Source organism: Rhinopithecus roxellana, chromosome 8, assembly GCF_007565055.1.
Source record: "Rhinopithecus roxellana isolate Shanxi Qingling chromosome 8, ASM756505v1, whole genome shotgun sequence".
In the NCBI taxonomy this organism is placed as follows: Eukaryota; Metazoa; Chordata; class Mammalia; order Primates; family Cercopithecidae; genus Rhinopithecus; species Rhinopithecus roxellana.
In genome coordinates this window covers 31,131,154-31,147,783 of record NC_044556.1, presented here as the reverse complement: position 1 = coordinate 31,147,783, position 16,630 = coordinate 31,131,154, and the positions used below count along the sequence as shown (strand labels likewise).

At 39.5% G+C, this 16,630-nt stretch overlaps 1 protein-coding gene across 3 annotated transcripts in view; it reads right to left on the bottom strand.

Annotated features, from left to right (window-relative positions):
* Nucleotides 1–16,630, bottom strand: part of GPSM2 (G protein signaling modulator 2) — a 55,691-nt gene that overhangs the window by 3,714 nt on the left and 35,347 nt on the right. For all 3 annotated transcript variants that reach the window (XM_010372876.2, XM_010372893.2, XM_010372884.2), the window contains 4 exons: nt 14,225–14,295; nt 9,900–10,076; nt 5,781–5,940; nt 4,162–4,379 (listed from right to left, as the gene is read on the bottom strand). In XM_010372876.2, coding sequence (XP_010371178.1) covers nt 4,162–4,379; nt 5,781–5,940; nt 9,900–10,076; nt 14,225–14,295 — 626 coding nt within the window. The remainder of the gene's footprint in view (nt 1–4,161; nt 4,380–5,780; nt 5,941–9,899; nt 10,077–14,224; nt 14,296–16,630) is intronic.

Genomic DNA, 16,630 nt, shown 5'->3' with positions numbered 1-16,630 from the left:
TGGTAGTTTCCTACTGTTGCTAATTTTTAAGTTTTTATCATGAGTTTTGAATTTTGTCATTTTTTTTCCTATATGTGTTTTTTCCCTTTATTCTGTTTATGTGTTACATTGATTGATTTTCACATGTTGAACAATCAATCCTTGTATCCTAGGAATAAATCCCACTTGGTCATGTTGTAAAATCCTTTTGATGTGCTGCTGAATTTGGATTGTAGTATTTTGTTGATTTTTGCATCTGGATTCATGAAGGATATTGGTCTGTACTTTTCTTGTAGTGTCTGTCTGGCTTTGGTATTGGCAATACTGGCCTCACAGAATGAGTTATGAAGTGTTCCTTTATCTTCAGTTTTTGGAAGGAACAGTTTGAGAAGGCATAGTGTTAGTTATTTAAATGTTTGATAGAATGCACCAGTAAAGATATCAGGTCCAGGGCTTTTATCAAGAGGTTTTTGATTACTGATGCAACCTCCTTACGATGGGTGTATTTTCTGTTTCTTCATCATTTGTTCTTGGTAAGTTTGTGTTTCTACTAATTTGAACTGTTTTTAAAATTAGTCTATCTAGCTAAAAGTTTGTCAAAATTTTGTTAATCTATTTTTCAAAATGTTTTGGCTTCATTGATTTTCTCTATTTTTTTTTTCTGTTCTGTATTTTATTTATTTCTGCTATAACCTTTATTTTTCTTTCCTTCTGCTAGTTTAGGGTTTTGTTGTTCTTCTTTTTCCAGTTCCTTAAGTTGTAAAGTGAGGTTGTTGACTTGAGATCTTTCGTCTTTTTTTAGTGTAAACATTTACGGCTATGAATTTCCCCCTTGGCATTGCCTTTGCTGTGTCCCATACATTTTTGTATGTTTATTTTTATTTGTCTCTATTTTATAGTTTCCATTGTGATTTCTTTGATGGATTAGTCGTTTAAGAGTGTTTAATTTCCACAAATTTGTGAGTTTTTCCTGTTTTCCTTCTGTTATTGCTTATTTTATCCTTTGGGGTCAGAGAAGGTACTTTATATTATCTTTTAAATCTGTTGAGAATTTGTGGCCTAACATATGGACCAACCTGAAAAATGTTCCATGTGCACTTCAGAAGAATGTGCACACTGCTGTTGTTGGGTCAAGTGTGCTATATATGCACATTAAATCTAGTTGGTTTACTGTGTTTCAAGTCCTCCTTTTCCTCACTTATCTTCTTCTAGTTGTCCTATCCATTAATGAGCATAGGATATTGAATTCCTCAACTATTTTTGTAGAACTGTCCATTTCTCCCTTCAACTCTGTTAATTTTTGCTTCATAGATCTTGATGGTTTGTTATGTATCTTTAGCATTCCTTGAATCTACTGGGACCACTGCTACTTTTTACTTTCACACCTTTCATTTCTTTATTTCCCTTCTTTTTTTTTTTTTTTTTTGAGACGGAGTCTTGCTCTGCCGCCCAGGCTGGAGCGCAGTGGCCGGATCTCAGCTCACTGCAAGCTCCGCCTCCCGGGTTCACGCCATTCTCCTGTCTCAGCCTCCCGAGTAGCTGGGACTACAGGCGCCCGCCTCGTCGCCCGGCTAATTTTTTTTTTTGTATTTTTAGTAGAGACGGGGTTTCACCGTATTAGCCAGGATGGTCTCGATCTCCTGACCTCGTGATCCGCCCGTCTCGGCCTCCCAAAGTGCTGGGATTACAGGCTTGAGCCACCGCGCCCGGCCTATTTCCCTTCTTAAAGCCTAGATTCTAAAGTCTATTATTAAAATCACTTCCTGGCACATGTCTTCAACTACCATTCTCTCCCCTAAATCCTATTCTCCTGGCAAAATATCAGTCTTGATTTATCTCTCTGCCTCAAGCAGCTGGTTATGACTGGATAAATACACAATTGCACTCACCAGTTTTACTTCCAGTGACTGAGAACCTCCGGTGGGTTCTTTCCACAGCACAGTATTCTTTTTTTTTTTTTTGAGACGGAGTCTTGCTCTGTCGCCCGGACTGGAGTGCAGTGGCCGGATCTCAGCTCACTGCAAGCTCCGCCTCCCGGGTTTACGCCATTCTCCTGCCTCAGCCTCCCGAGTAGCTGGGACTACAGGCGCCCGCCACCTCGCCCGGCTAGTTTTTTGCATTTAGTAGAGACGGGGTTTCACCGTGTTAGCCAGGATGGTCTCGATCTCCTGACCTCGTGATCTGCCCGTCTCGGCCTCCCAAAGTGCTGGGATTACAGGCTTGAGCCACCGCGCCCGGCCCACAGCACAGTATTCTTAACACTTTCCCCTAGTTTCAGTTTCTCTAAGTCATCTATTTCCCACTTCCTTTCTCTTCAAATTTGTAGGGCTCCCCAACTCCAATCTTAACTAATGACTACTTCTTTCTTTGGTGAGACAATAAAAGCAGCCAGAGAGAATTCCTACTTGCTCCCATCTCCAAATCCGTACTCTGCTTTCCCTCTCTCACCTACACAAAAACTGTGTTCTTCAGTTACCCCAGACTTACCTACATCACTGACTCTTCTCTACTTGACCGTTTCCACCTGTAAGCTATGTTATCACCCCAAAAAAGAAAAGAAAAAACCACATTTGCCTCGTATTTCTTTTCTAGCTAATGGTCCATTTAACCCATTAAAGTTTTCTATATTTACTATCTCCCCTTTCACACTTCCCATTTTCTCACCCCACTCAATCCTTTGTCCCCACCATACCACTGAAACAGTATCTTTCAAAATTATTTATAATCTCCATGTTATCAAATCTAGTAGTTATCATCCGACTCAGGTTCTTAGCAATATTTGCCACAGTTGAGCACTGCTTAAGACACACTCTTCACTTGATTTCCACCACACCACACCTCACCCCCACCCCACCCCAGCCCACCCTCGGGGTATCCTTCCAACTCTCTGGCTGTTGCTGGTTTGCCAGCTCATCTTCCTTCATCTAACTAGTAGATTTTGAAATGCTCAGGGCTTAGTCTTCCTGTCCTATTCTTTAGGTAATTTCTTCCCAGGGCTTTATGCTGATGTCTCCCAAATTTACTTCTCCCTTGGGCTCCAGATTTTACATCACATTGCCTATTTAACACCTCTACTTCATTGTCTATACCAGTCACACCTGCCATTCCTTGAACTGGCTAACAGTTGACCAAATTTAACGTGTCTAAAACAGAACTCTTGCTTTTTGTCTTCAAACTTGCTTCTCCTCTAGTCATCTCCATTTCAGTAAACAGAACCATTCATTTTCCAGTTATTCAAGGTGTAAGTAATCTTTGATTCTCTTTCCCTGAAACCCTCTACCCAATGTATTAAGACATCCTGCCAACTAACCATAATATATAACTGATATAATAACTAATAATATAGCCCTACGCTGACTACTTCTCACTGTTACCACTCTAGTCCACATCACCAGGATTTTTTGCCTGCATTGCCATACTATCTTCCTAGCTGGTTTTCATACTAACACCCTTGCCACTCTACATTCTTCCATCCGTAGCCAGGATCCTCTTTGAGGATACTCCCAGTACCTTCTTAATACATCTAAAACGTAAGACTTTATCATGGCCTCCAAGAGCCTAGATGATCTAGGCCCTGATTACTTCTCCATCCTCATTTTGTGCGACTCTTCCCTTCCCCTACCCATCCCATGCCAGTCACGTTTGCCATTCCTTGAACTGGCTAAGCTTTTATATCCAAGAGGGGACTTGCTGCCTCTGGATGGAATACTCTTTCTCTAGATAGTCACATGGCTGACTGATTCACTGCATTCAGGTCTCTGTTCAAATGACAATCCAGAAAGGTCTTCTCTAACCACCCTACCTAAAACAGACACTCCCCCTACCACCAACACCTTCGCTTACCCACTATGCCTTTATCCTCCTTTAAAGTTCTTCATAGCAAGTATGATTACCTAATACAACACACATACACACACACTCTCTCTCTCTATATATATACCCACACACACACACACACACATATCTCTCCTAGAATGTAAGATCCTTTAAAAATCAAGTGTGTCCTCAATGCCTAGAATAGCACCTGAAACGTAATCAGTGTTCAATAATTTTTTACTGAATGAGGGACAATAATAACTCTCTAATAAAAAATAAGCCCCTCCTGAATGAGAATTGTAACACTGCCAGTGTTCTCAGTGGCATCTGAGCTATATGCAGAATGAAAAAAACATACAGACATACCTGACATTTTACAAGGATGTCAAAGAAATCTTCATCAGCCTCTTTGTTGCCATTAGTCATCAGGTGGCTAAGTACCGACTGGCTGTTGTTTTGTGTTAGACGAAGCCCTGGCAAATTACTGAAACTAGCTCTCTGGTCATCCAGACGACGGCTCTGTGAGCTGGCAAGAAGATCTAAAAACTCATCCGTGTTGGGGGATACCACAGGAACAGACGGTGCTAAGAATAGAAGAAGAAAGCCAAAGGTTAAAAAAAAAAAAAAACCTAAGCACATTTATTATATATACCTAGATCTTTTCAGCCTTGCCAGTCCCAATACCCGCCCTGCCCTCTTGCTATAGCGCTGACACGGATGGGCTTTGGCTAGATGGGTGTGGTTTTTACTGGCGGGAGGGAAAAATGAACCCCAGAGTACTTCAAATGACCCACTTGGAGGTTATTCAGATTTGGCTATATTTCTCTATTTAACGCTCACTCAAAATGTAACTATAAGATATGTGACCAGATTTCAGAAGGTGAATAAACTGTTTCTCTTACATAATTTCTCAGACCAGGATGTGTGGACAGTGTTTTTTATTCTAGGCCCTGGATACAAATCATTTAGTAAACTAACAGTTAAGTGCTGCTGGCAAGTCTTGGTCTATGGTACAAGAAGTCTTCTGGTAGCTGAAATAGAAAAATATAAGCAACCTATTTTAGTCCTTTCTAACTCAGCCAGGCCTTAGCCTCAGCCTTAGCCATAGGTTCCTCTTCAGTCTGTCTTCGTTTTTCTTTCTTAATCCAGACATGAAGTATTGACATTTTATATATAATCATAAAGTATGTATAACTACTTTTCTTCCTCATTTTTATTTTTAAAAGTTATATTAAGGCTGGGCACGGTAGCTCATGCCTGGAATACCAGCACTTTGGGAGGCTAAGGCAGGAAGATCACTTGAGGCCAGGAGCTTGAGACCAGCCTGGACAACATAGCAAGCCCTCATCTCCACAAAAAATAAAAATAATTAGCTGGGCATGGTGGTGTGTGCCTGGAGTCCCAGTTACTTGGGAGGCTGAGGTAGGAGGATCACTTGAGCCTAGGAGCACAAGGCTGCACTGACTATGATCATGGCCTGGCACTCCAACTTAGCTAACAGCAAGATCTCGTCTCAAATAAATAAATAAAATCAGATTTTATTTTTATATATTTTTTAGACATAGGCTCTTAACTATGCTGCCCAGGCTGGAGTGCGGTGGCTATTCACAAACACGATCATTGCACACTATAGCCTCAAACTCCTGACCTCAAGTGATCCTCCCACTTCGGCCTCCCAAGTAGCTGAGATTACAGGCGTGCACCACCACACCTGGCTCACAGTCACATTTTCCACAACAGATTTTTCAAAGAAAACTAGGGAGGTAGTATAGTATAGTTAGTAGAAAGCACATTGGACTAAAAACACAGGTATACATAAGGGAACTGAAAAAACCTTGTTTGAACTGTATAATAGCAGCATTTCAGATATACCCGGATTCAGGCTCATTATTATATCTCTTATGATGGGAAGTCAATTCTCAGAAATAAACCACAAGAATACAAAGAGAACTATTAAAATCGGGGGAGAAACAGAGATGACTTACTTTTTAGCATCATTTTGGGGGGAGTGGAAGAAGTTGTTGTTGAAGCTGTATGGCAGTTCTTTTCTTGTAAGCAACATCTCTGATCATCCATCCTATTGCTTTGAAATCGGCTTAATAAGTCAAAGAACCCTTCATCTCCAATAGTATCTGCACTGATTTTCTAAAATATTGAGAGGAAGTCTAGTTCATTTGAATATTCCAGTATTATTTTTAGATCATCAATGAACATCATGATGCATTTAAATGCAAAAGGTAAAGGATGAGGATTAAAAATGAAAATTGACATTTTGAAAAAGAATACAAGATGGCAAATATTGGTAATAAAATCTTATTTTAATCCAACTAACAAAAAGCACTTCTAGTTTTTAATTCCTGTATTTCTAAAGCTAAAGAAACATACCTCAGACATAACAGAACCACTACAGATACTGAATTATGCAAACGCTGGTGATACAGGCCTGTACTTCAGGCTCCGCATTCAGTTCTAAACATTCTACAGTGGAATTTAAGTACACTTACCTCTTTGTAAGAGCTGTCTAAGAAAGAAAACAAGGGTATTTTCCTACCATAGTGATTTCTAAGGTCTTTTTATTGTACTTAGATTTGAAGACCCTGAAAAAATACAAACTTCAAATAAATGAATATTTGTGAGGAGAGCAAGATCTATATTTACACTTCATTTGGAAGGCTTCAAAACTGAAATGATTAATGCAATGTTTAATACAAGTAATTATTTTAATTTTTTCATAATGATGTATTATAATAGAGGCACATATACAAAAAATGTTATGGGCCTGAGGAGGAGAGAGGAACTAATTTTTAGGAGAAACGGAAAATTTCATAGCATGTATTTGTGTTGGCTCCGACATTTGGAGGTGAGAGATGTTTCATACTGGTTAATATGCAATAGTATTCAATTGATGATGAACTGAAGGGTAGGGGTAGGTATAGAGGAGGGAAGAGGCCTTTGTATGCAGTACTAACAAATGTAGACTTTATCCTATGTGAAATAAGATGAGCACTGGCAATAGTCAATTTTAAGCAGTTTTGTTTAGAGATAATAAATGAAGGCAGGGAGATCAGGTACGTATTGAAGTCTAGGTAAGAGAGTAAGTACTAGGCTAAGACATGGTAGCAGATTTTTTTTTTTTTTTTTTTTTTTTTTTGCAGAATCTCTCTCTGTCATCCAGGCAGAAGTGCAGTGGTATGATCTTGGCTCAGTGCAACCTCTGCCTCCCAGGTTCAAGTGATTCTCCCGCCTCAGCATCCTGAGTATCTGGGACTATAGATGCATGCCACCACACCTGGCTAATTTTTGTATTTTTTGTACAGTCAGGGTTTCACTATGTTGGCCAAGCTGGTCTCGAACTCCCGACCTCAGGTGAGGTCTTGGCCTTGGCCTCCCAAAGTGCTAGGGTAGCAGATATTTTTTAAAAGGGGTAAGGGTGAGAGCAGATCTGAGGGACACAGTAGATTTGATGTGGTTAGTGAAAGAGGGAATCTTGCATGACACCGGGGTTCCTGGCTTAGGGACAGAGTAAATGGTATCCCTTTAACTGGGACAAGGAAAACAGGAGTGATTGAGAGAAGTTTTCAACATGTTAAATTTGAGGTTTGGGAATGTACATACATAAGCCACAGTCAAATGTGTTAATTACCAACAAAAGACTTTTTCCTAGGAGCAAAAGAGCCTAGAATTCAAGACTGTGAACGTGAAAATACATACGGCTCCAAAAGTATGGGCATTTTCAGTTGAGGTAAGTGAGCTCAGATAAGACCCCAAACTTTGAACAAAGGCGTGACTTCCTTGAATTCCAGTCCTGCTCTAGATCTACAAAAATATCCCTGAATTCCTATATACCCCATAATTTTTCATTTTATTAGTCATAGCTATCCCAGAGAAGCTATATAAGAAACCACTGATAAAAATTGAGGCATTCTATAACAATACCACAGACTGGGGGTAAAGAAATCGAGACAAAAGACACTACAAGGGTATAGGTATAAATGAAAGGCTGACAAAAGAAATCTCTAACTTAAAACAAAAAGGTTAACTTTTTTTTCAAAGGCTCTCATTGCTGGAAAAATTGATTTTATTTATTTTACTCTTTTGAAGACAGTCTCACTCTGTCGCCCAGGCTGGAGTGCAGTGGCACGATCTCGGCTCACTGCAGCCTCCAACTCCCAGGTTCAAGTGATTATCCTGCCTCAGCCTCCTGAGTAGCTGGAATTACAGGCATGTGCCACCACACCCAGCTATTTTTTGTATTTTTAGTAGAGACGGGGTTTTGCCATGTTGGCCAGGTTGGTCTTGAACTCCTGACTTCAAGTGATCTGCCTGCCTTGGCCTCCCAAAGTGCTGGGATTACAGGTATGAGCCACCGTGCCCAGTCAATTTTATTTTATTTTTTTGAGATGGGGTTTCACTGTGTCACCCAGGCTGGAGTGCAGTGGTGCAATCTCAGCTCACTGCAACCTCTGCCTTCCAGGCTCAAGCAGTCCTCCCACCCCAGTCTCCTGAGTAGCTGGGACCACAGGTGTGTGCCACCACACGCAGATAATTTTTTGTATTTTTGGTAGAGATGGGGTTTCACCAAGAGTTCTAGGCTGATCTCGAACTCTTAAATCCAGGACATCTACCCACCTTTGCCTCCCAAAGTGCTGGGATTACAGGCATGAGCCACTGTGCCTGGCAGATAAATGGATTTGATAATATGAAGTACCTTCTTTGTAATTTACTTTGATCCTTTTACCAGATTATAGAGTAGCTGGATTTGAGATTTCCCTGATACTTATTATCAGTAAACTCATCGTATTTTTATTTTTATTTTTTTTGAGATGGAGTCTCGCTTTGTCACCCAGGCTAGATAGAGTGCAGTGGCCGGATCTCAGCTCACTGCAAGCTCCGCCTCCCGGGTTCACGCCATTCTCCTGCCTCAGCCTCCCGAGTAGCTGGGACTACAGGCGCCTGCCACCTCGCCCAGCTAGTTTTTTGTATTTTTTTATTTTATTTTTTTTAGTAGAGACGGGGTTTCACCAGGTTAGCCAGGATGGTCTCCATCTCCTGACCTCGTGATCCACCCGTCTCGGCCTCCCAAAGTGCTGGGATTACAGGCTTGAGCCACCGTGCCCGGCGCATATTTTTATTTCTAAATAAATTAAATAAACTGTTTGCTATGATCATTTTTCTCTTTTTTTTTTTTTGAGACAGGGTCTTGCTCTGTTGCCCAGGCTGGAGTGTAGTGGCATGATCTCAGCTTACTGCAACCTCCACCTCCTGGGCTCTGGGACCACAGGCACATACCACCATACCCGGCTAACTTTTTATTTTTTGGTAGAAACAGTTTCAACATGTTGCCCAGGCTCATTTTTCATCAAAAGTTTGTAATTCTATCATTACAGTTTCAATAATATGATTAATAGAAGTAGATGCTAACAGACACTCTTCATTCTAAATTAATATTTAAAAATCCTTGAGCATCTGAATTTAATTTGTTCTGCCTTCTGAGCTGAGTAGAGGGTGGTTTTACTGGGAGACAATGCAGTGAAATAACTGGTAGTATTTTTGCAAACAACAGTGACTCAAATAAATAATTATTGGCCAAGCGCAGTGCTTCACATCTGTAATCCCAGCACCTTGGGAGGCCAAGGCAAGCAAATCACTTGAAGTCAGGAGTTCGACACCAGCCTGGCCAACATGGTGAAACCCTGTCTCTACTAAAAATACAAAAATTAGCTGGGCATGGTGGTGCGCACCTGTAATCCCAGCTACTTGGGAGGCTGAGGCAGGAGAATCGCCTGAACCCGGGAGGCAGAGGTCGCAGTGAGCCGAGATTGCGCCACTGAACTCCAGCCTGGGTGACAGAGCAAGATTCAATCTCCAGAAAAAAAAAAAATAACAGAAAGAAAAATAATTATCGTCCAATACAAGGGAGCAACTTATCTATTAAGACAGTAATTACCATTTCTAATTTTGAAGAAGATAGAAAAGATAGGGAAATATGAATACAAAGATATTTTATATTACATGTCTAATTTAAATTACTAAAAATTCAGTATGAATACAAGAAAACCCAAATGTTGGTACTCAAAACACAATACTCAAAAACTTAAACATACCCTCTGAGAATCTGGAATTCGGTGGTCAATAGAATTACTGGCATCTTGGAGAACTTTAGTGGAGGAATTCGTTTTGTATTTTTTCCCCTTCAGTCTGTTGACAAAGAGTAGCTTTGCAGAAGGTTTGGCAATAAGAGGTTTTTGCTTAGCAAGAATTTCACTGTTCCAGTTCTGTATCTACAAAATTATAAATGGAAGGCAGGTGAAAAAACACGTCCAAATCCCCAGCTCTCTTCTGGTTTCCCATAATATTAACCTGACATACTCACTTATTTACTATTGGGGGAGAGAGGAAGAATTTTAGATCTCTTTAAAAATATCTTTTTTAGTATATTGCACTATTTTCAAGATCTTGTACCAAGTGCATACTGTGGATTTCTCATTATCAAAACATTAAAATGCTGGTTTTAAAGAACCTATGAATAAGAAAGCAAGGTTTGCCAAAACCTTATAAAAATAAAATATGAACGGTCAGAGAAGGAGCCAAAGTTTTACTCTAGATGTGAGTTACTTAAAAATATGTTACAACTGGAATTTTTGGATGTATGTAGAATTTTTAAACATAAAAATTAATATTTGAAACATAGCAGTAATTAAAAAAAAATAAAACGGTACTGTTTTTACTAATACCATACTAAATTCTCAATAGGCAAAACCAATTTATAAAGGTCTAGATCGCTGGGCGCGGTGGCTCAAGCCTGTAATCCCAGCACTTTGGGAGGCCGAGACGGGCGGATCACAAGGTCAGGAGATCGAGACCATCCTGGCTAACCCAGTGAAACCCCGTCTCTACTAAAAAAATATAAAAAACTAGCCGGGCGAGGTGGTGGGCGCTTGTAGTCCCAGCTACTTGGGAGGCTGAGGCAGGAGAATGGCCTAAACTCGGGAGGCGGAGCTTGCAGTGAGCTGAGATCTGGCCACTGCGCTCCAGCCTGGGTGACAGAGCGAGACTCCGTCTCAAAAAAAAAAAAAAAAAAAAAGGTCTAGATCTGGTGTAAATACATGACAACCTACAAATAACAAAATAACATTTCTTGAGTACAGGGGAAAAATATGCACACATACAATAGCTCTGACATTTGCAGCTTTAACATTCAGTCTTAAATGTTTACAATTAAGTCTAAAGGTTCATGCTATGTAATAATTTTAGTTATACACATTTTTTCATAGGTAAAATTACAGTCAAATGCACAGATTTTAAGTCTATGATTGGAAGCCATATAACCCCTACTCCAATCAATACATAGAACATTTCCACCAATCCAGAAAAGTGCCCCATGAGGCACAAACTGAAATAAACGTACAGGGGAGTGAGACATGTAGCTGGGGATGGTGGCTCACACCTGTAATCCCAGCTACTCAGGAGGCTGAGGCGGGAGGATTGCTTGAGCCCAGGAATTTGAGGCTAGCCTGGACAACATAGTGAGAACCCATTTATATATATATAATGTGTGTATGTGTGTGTATGTATATTTGTTGGTTTTTTTTTTTTTTTTTTTTCTTTTTCTGTTGCCAGGCTGGAGTGCAGTGGTGCAATCTCGGCTCACTGCAAGCTCCACCTCCCAGGTTCAAGTGATTCTCCTGCCTCAGCCTCCCGAGTAGCTGGGACTACAGGTGCCCACCACCACACCCAGCTAATTTTTTGTATTTTTAGTAGAGATGGAGTTTCACCATGTTGGCCAGGATGGTCTCGATCTCTTGACCTCGTGATCCACCCACCTTGGCCTCCCAAAGTGCTGGGATTACAGGCGTGAGCCACCGCGCCAGGCCTTGTTGCTGTTTTTAAAACATGTGGTTAGTAAGTGAACCAAGCCATCGATTCCTTTTCACATACACATTATAAGGGGAAATTATTTATTACAGTGGATTTCATGGTCTATTGTTTAGAGAAAAGGAAAATGGTCCTTGATGTGAAAACATAAAACTGCACCCAAAACCCAAGAAGAAAAATTAAAAATGTTCCTTATATATTTATTTGAACTTCTCAACAATACTGAAAACAAGAATACAGGGCGAAGCAATTCCCTTTTTCCTTATGTATGCTTCTTTACTTTGTTGAGAATAATGAAATAATGAATTCTTTGACAGCTTTATTATGAGGAAAAGAAACCAATACAAATAACTAATTATACTTAAACATTTTAAATTAAGGATAGAATTTTATCACTTGGCTCTTGGAGAATTACAAGGTCAAATCTGGTCAGCTTCTTACATAACACTGTTAGTACCACTACATAGGTAGGCAGAAGATAGCAAATTAATTTTGCTACTTATTAGTATGTTCCTAAAAGAAGAAAGTAGACAAAAATTGCCTTAAAAGCTTTTAAAAAATAATTTGTGGATTTAACAAATTTATATTTGAGAACCACTCACAAAGAAAAGCTGGACATTTGGAAAAATCACAAAGTCCTTTAAAAATTACTAGAGTTTCCAAATAACTCTGTGAATTGCTGGAATAAAAATATCTTGGATATGATTCTAACACAATTAGATTTTGGTTTTTTGAAGACTATTCACACATGAACTATCACTATTGAAAAAGCATATGTTATTGTTATAATGATAGGGCAGAAGAATAGTTAATGGCATGGAAAGATGTTCCTTTTTCTTTTCTTTTTTTTTTTTTTTCAGAGACAGGGTCTCACCCTGTCCAGACTGGAGTCCAGTGACACAATCATGGCTTATTGCAACCTCTGCGTCCCAGGCTCAAACGATACTCCTGCCTCAGCCTCCCAAGTAGCTGGGACTACAGGCATGGCATGCAACATTAAGCCTAGCTAATTTTTCTATCTTTTTTTTTAATTGTAGAGACAGGGTTTCACCATGTTGCCCAGGCTGGTCTCAAACTCCGGGGTTCAAGTGATCTGCCTGCCTCGGCCTCCCAAAGTGCTAGGATTACAGGCATGAGCCACTGCGTCCAGCTGGAAAGATGTTCTTGATAGATTACCACATATTAGAAAATAGTGTCTATAACATCCATATGAAAATACCAGATGAACAGATGCCAAAATAACTGTAGTTACCATCAGGAGGCAGGATTACTGATTATCTTTATTTCTGTATTCAAATTTTCTAAAGTTGCTGTAATGAAGATATTTTATAAAAAGTATTTTTAAAAATATACCACAGCTGGCACAATGGTTCACACCTATAATACTAGCAACTCAGGAGGCTGAGGCAGGATGATTGCTAAAGGCCAGGAGTTCAAGACCAGTTTAGACAACACAGTGCGAGACTCTGTCTGAAAAAACTTAGCCAGGCATGATGATGTACACCCGTAGTCCCAGTCTCAGCGAGACTCCATCACGAAAAAAAAAAAAAAAAAGAAAAGAAAAGAAAAAAAAAAAACATAAGAGAACGAGAGCCTTTTTTTTTTGAGACAAGTCTCGCTCTGTGGCCAGGCTGGAGTGCAGTGGCGCGATCTCAGCTCACAGAAACCTCCGCCTCCCTGGTTCAAGCGATTCTTCTGCCTCAGCCTCCTGAGTAGCTGGGACTACAGGCATGCGCCACCATGCCCAGCTAATGTTTGCATTTTTAGTAAAGACAGGGTTTCACCGTGTTGGCCAGGATGGTCTCGATCTCCTGACCTCGTGATCCACCCACCTCGGCCTCCCAAAGTGCTGGGATTACAGGCGCGAGCCACCACGCCTGGCGGAGAGCCTATTTTGACAGTGTAATATTCAGTTCAAAGGAAATGGAAGAAAGTAGTCTTGATGTGTTCTTCAATAACCTGTTTCCCTTCCCTTTTACTATGCACCCTCACACCCAAGAAAAAGCCTAAGGAAGATGTATCTTTAACACAAAGTACTTGTTTAAAAAAAAAAAGAGCTTTTCAAGAATGCAGCTAGAAAAACAACTCTTGGTCATAAATTTCATTTATCTTGGCAATAAAGTTGCTATGTAGTTGGGAAAAAAAGGTTGTCCTTTTGATCTTCCTGATCTAATTAAAAAAAAAAAAAGTAATACATTTACTTGGTAAATGATTCAAATAGTTCAAACTGGTATATAAAGTATTTCTAGCCTAACCCAGACACTCAGTCCTCTTCCCAGAAGACATTATTGTTAGCCCGTTTCTTACATCTTATTCCAGAAATGTTTTAGGAATCTACAAAGGAAATATATGCATGTATTTTTCTTAAACAGATGGCAGCATACTGTATGCATTCTTTTTGCACTATACTTTTTCTGGTTTTTGTTTTTACAGGCAAATCTTAAAGTGATATCTATATAGGGCAAGCCTTATTTAAATTATTTCATTAAATGAAAAGTTACTAAAACATTTTATAATAGTTCATGAAATTTAAAACATAAAACCTGTCACCCACCTTTTCTGGTGTTAACTTCATAAGTTCCATATTTTCCATACTGTGCCGGCGTCCCAACTTGGGGCGTACACCTTTGTTTAAAAAAAATTAATTCAAATAAATCAGGGAGCCCTTAAGAGTACAAGTTCAGCATCATTACGTTATTCAGTTCTAAAATCTGATACACAAACCCATATGGAAGGAGAAAACCTGTACAAATATGTATTCTTCTAAGAATAATGATTTTCCATACCAGCTACACAAAAATAGAATATACATTCCCCTCTAAAATGCTTTGATGTAAGGAAGTTACATTTTGGTTGGAAACTAACATTACCCCTTAATTTGAAAAAGGCATTTTATAATAACTGGTTTTATGCTATCCACACAGTTTCAAAAATAACAAACTGTAGAGCGGTTTATTCCTTATAACAACATAAGGAAAAGGCTGTAGGCCTTCAATTGTGTGAAAAGAATCAAAATAGCATCCCCACTACCACACTGTTATTCCTTTCTAGGTCATCCCTTTCCATTTTAAGATCTCATTAGATGACAGACTTACTGCCAGTCAGAAAACAAGTAAACAAGGCCTTAAATTTTTTTCAGTAAAGTTATTATAGAGAATTTCCATATCCATTTAATATTTTAAAATATTAGGTAATATTTTAAAAGGCATAATACCTAATACCCAGCTTCAAAAATGAAACATTACAAACACATTAAACTCCCCTTGTATAACTCCCCTCATAATTTACCTTGTCTTCCCTGTGCTTTTATGCATTTTCATTACAAATGCATGTATTTCTCAGCAATACAGCATGTGTGGGTTTTGAAACGCTTATAAATGGTATCATACTGTATATATTCTGCAACCAGCTTTGAGAAACCTTATATTTGTGAGATTCATCTAAGTTGCTATGTATACTTTAATTCATTTTCATTGCCATTTTTGGCAAGGGTTTTTTATAATAACTGGTTTATACTATCCGCACAGTCTCAAAAATAGCAGACTGTAGAGTGGACTAGGAAATTATCCATTTTACTAGTGATAGATATTTGGGTTGCTTCCAATTTTTTGCTATGATAAGCACACTACAGATACTTTTGGAAATGTCTCTCAGTGTACATGAACAAGCATTTCTTCCAGTTTGGTGGTTATCAGGAGTACATAACTGGGAGCAGAACAGGAGTGGAACAGTTGGATCATACAGTTGGCACATCTTTAACTTCACCAGAATGTTGCTGGATTGTACGTCAGGATACACCAATTTCTAGCCCATCAATACCATATCCACACAGTTTCATATAATAGTTTTATATGAAACTATTTCATATAATCCATATAAGAGTTTCCATTACCCTGCACCATTTTAATACTGGTAGTAATTTTTGTTTACTTCATAAGTTTCTAATAGTACTCCACTGTGATTTTTGCTGATGAGATGAAGTTAAGTATCTTCTATTTATGGGCTATTTGTGTACTGTTCGTCACTTTTGCCCCCCGCCCCCGTGCCCTCCACCCCTGTTTTTTAAATAGAGACGGGGTTTCACCATGTTGGCCAGGCTGGTCTGGAACTCTTGACCTCAAGTGATCTGCCCACCTCGGACTCCCAAAGTGTTGGGATTACTTGCATGAGCCACCATCCCTGGCCAGCCCCCGATCTCTTTTCTTGAGAAGGGGTCTTGCTCTATTGCCCAGGCTGGAGTGCAGTGGTGCAATCATGGCTCACTGCAGCTTTGACCTCTTGGGCTCAAGCGTTCCTCCCACCTCAGCCTACCAAGTAGCTAGGACTATAGGCATGCAACACCATGTCCAACTTTTTTTTTTTTTTTTTTTTTTTGATACAGACAGGGGTCCTATATTGTCCAGGCTGGTCTTGACTGCTGGATGCAAGCGATCCTCCTGCCTCAACCTCCCAAAGTGCTGGGATTACAGGCGTGAGCCACTGCACCTCTCCTGCATCATCACTATTACTGCTCTAAATCTGTCTTCAACATTTAAATCCTTAATCCATCAATAATTCATTTTTATGTGAGATTATTTTCCATATATGCAAGGAATATAGGCTCTCTACTTGATTCCACTGGTCTATTTGTCTTTATGGCAACAGCACACTGTCTTATTACTTATATCTGTAAAGAAAGCGCTTTTCATGTTCTTAGGAATGTTTTGGTATTTCTCAGAACTTTTTTGTTTCATATAACCTTGTGAATAACTTCATGAAGTTCCACAAAATAATTGTGATGTGTTTGGCAGTGCACTTAATTTTTATCAATTTGAGAAGAACTGAAATCTTTTATAAAATTTTGTCAGCCGGGCATGGTGGTGCATGCCTGTAATCCCAGCACTTTGGGAGACTGAGGTGGGCAGATCCCTTGAACTCATCAGTTCGAGACTAGCCTGGGCAACATGGGAAAATCCCATCT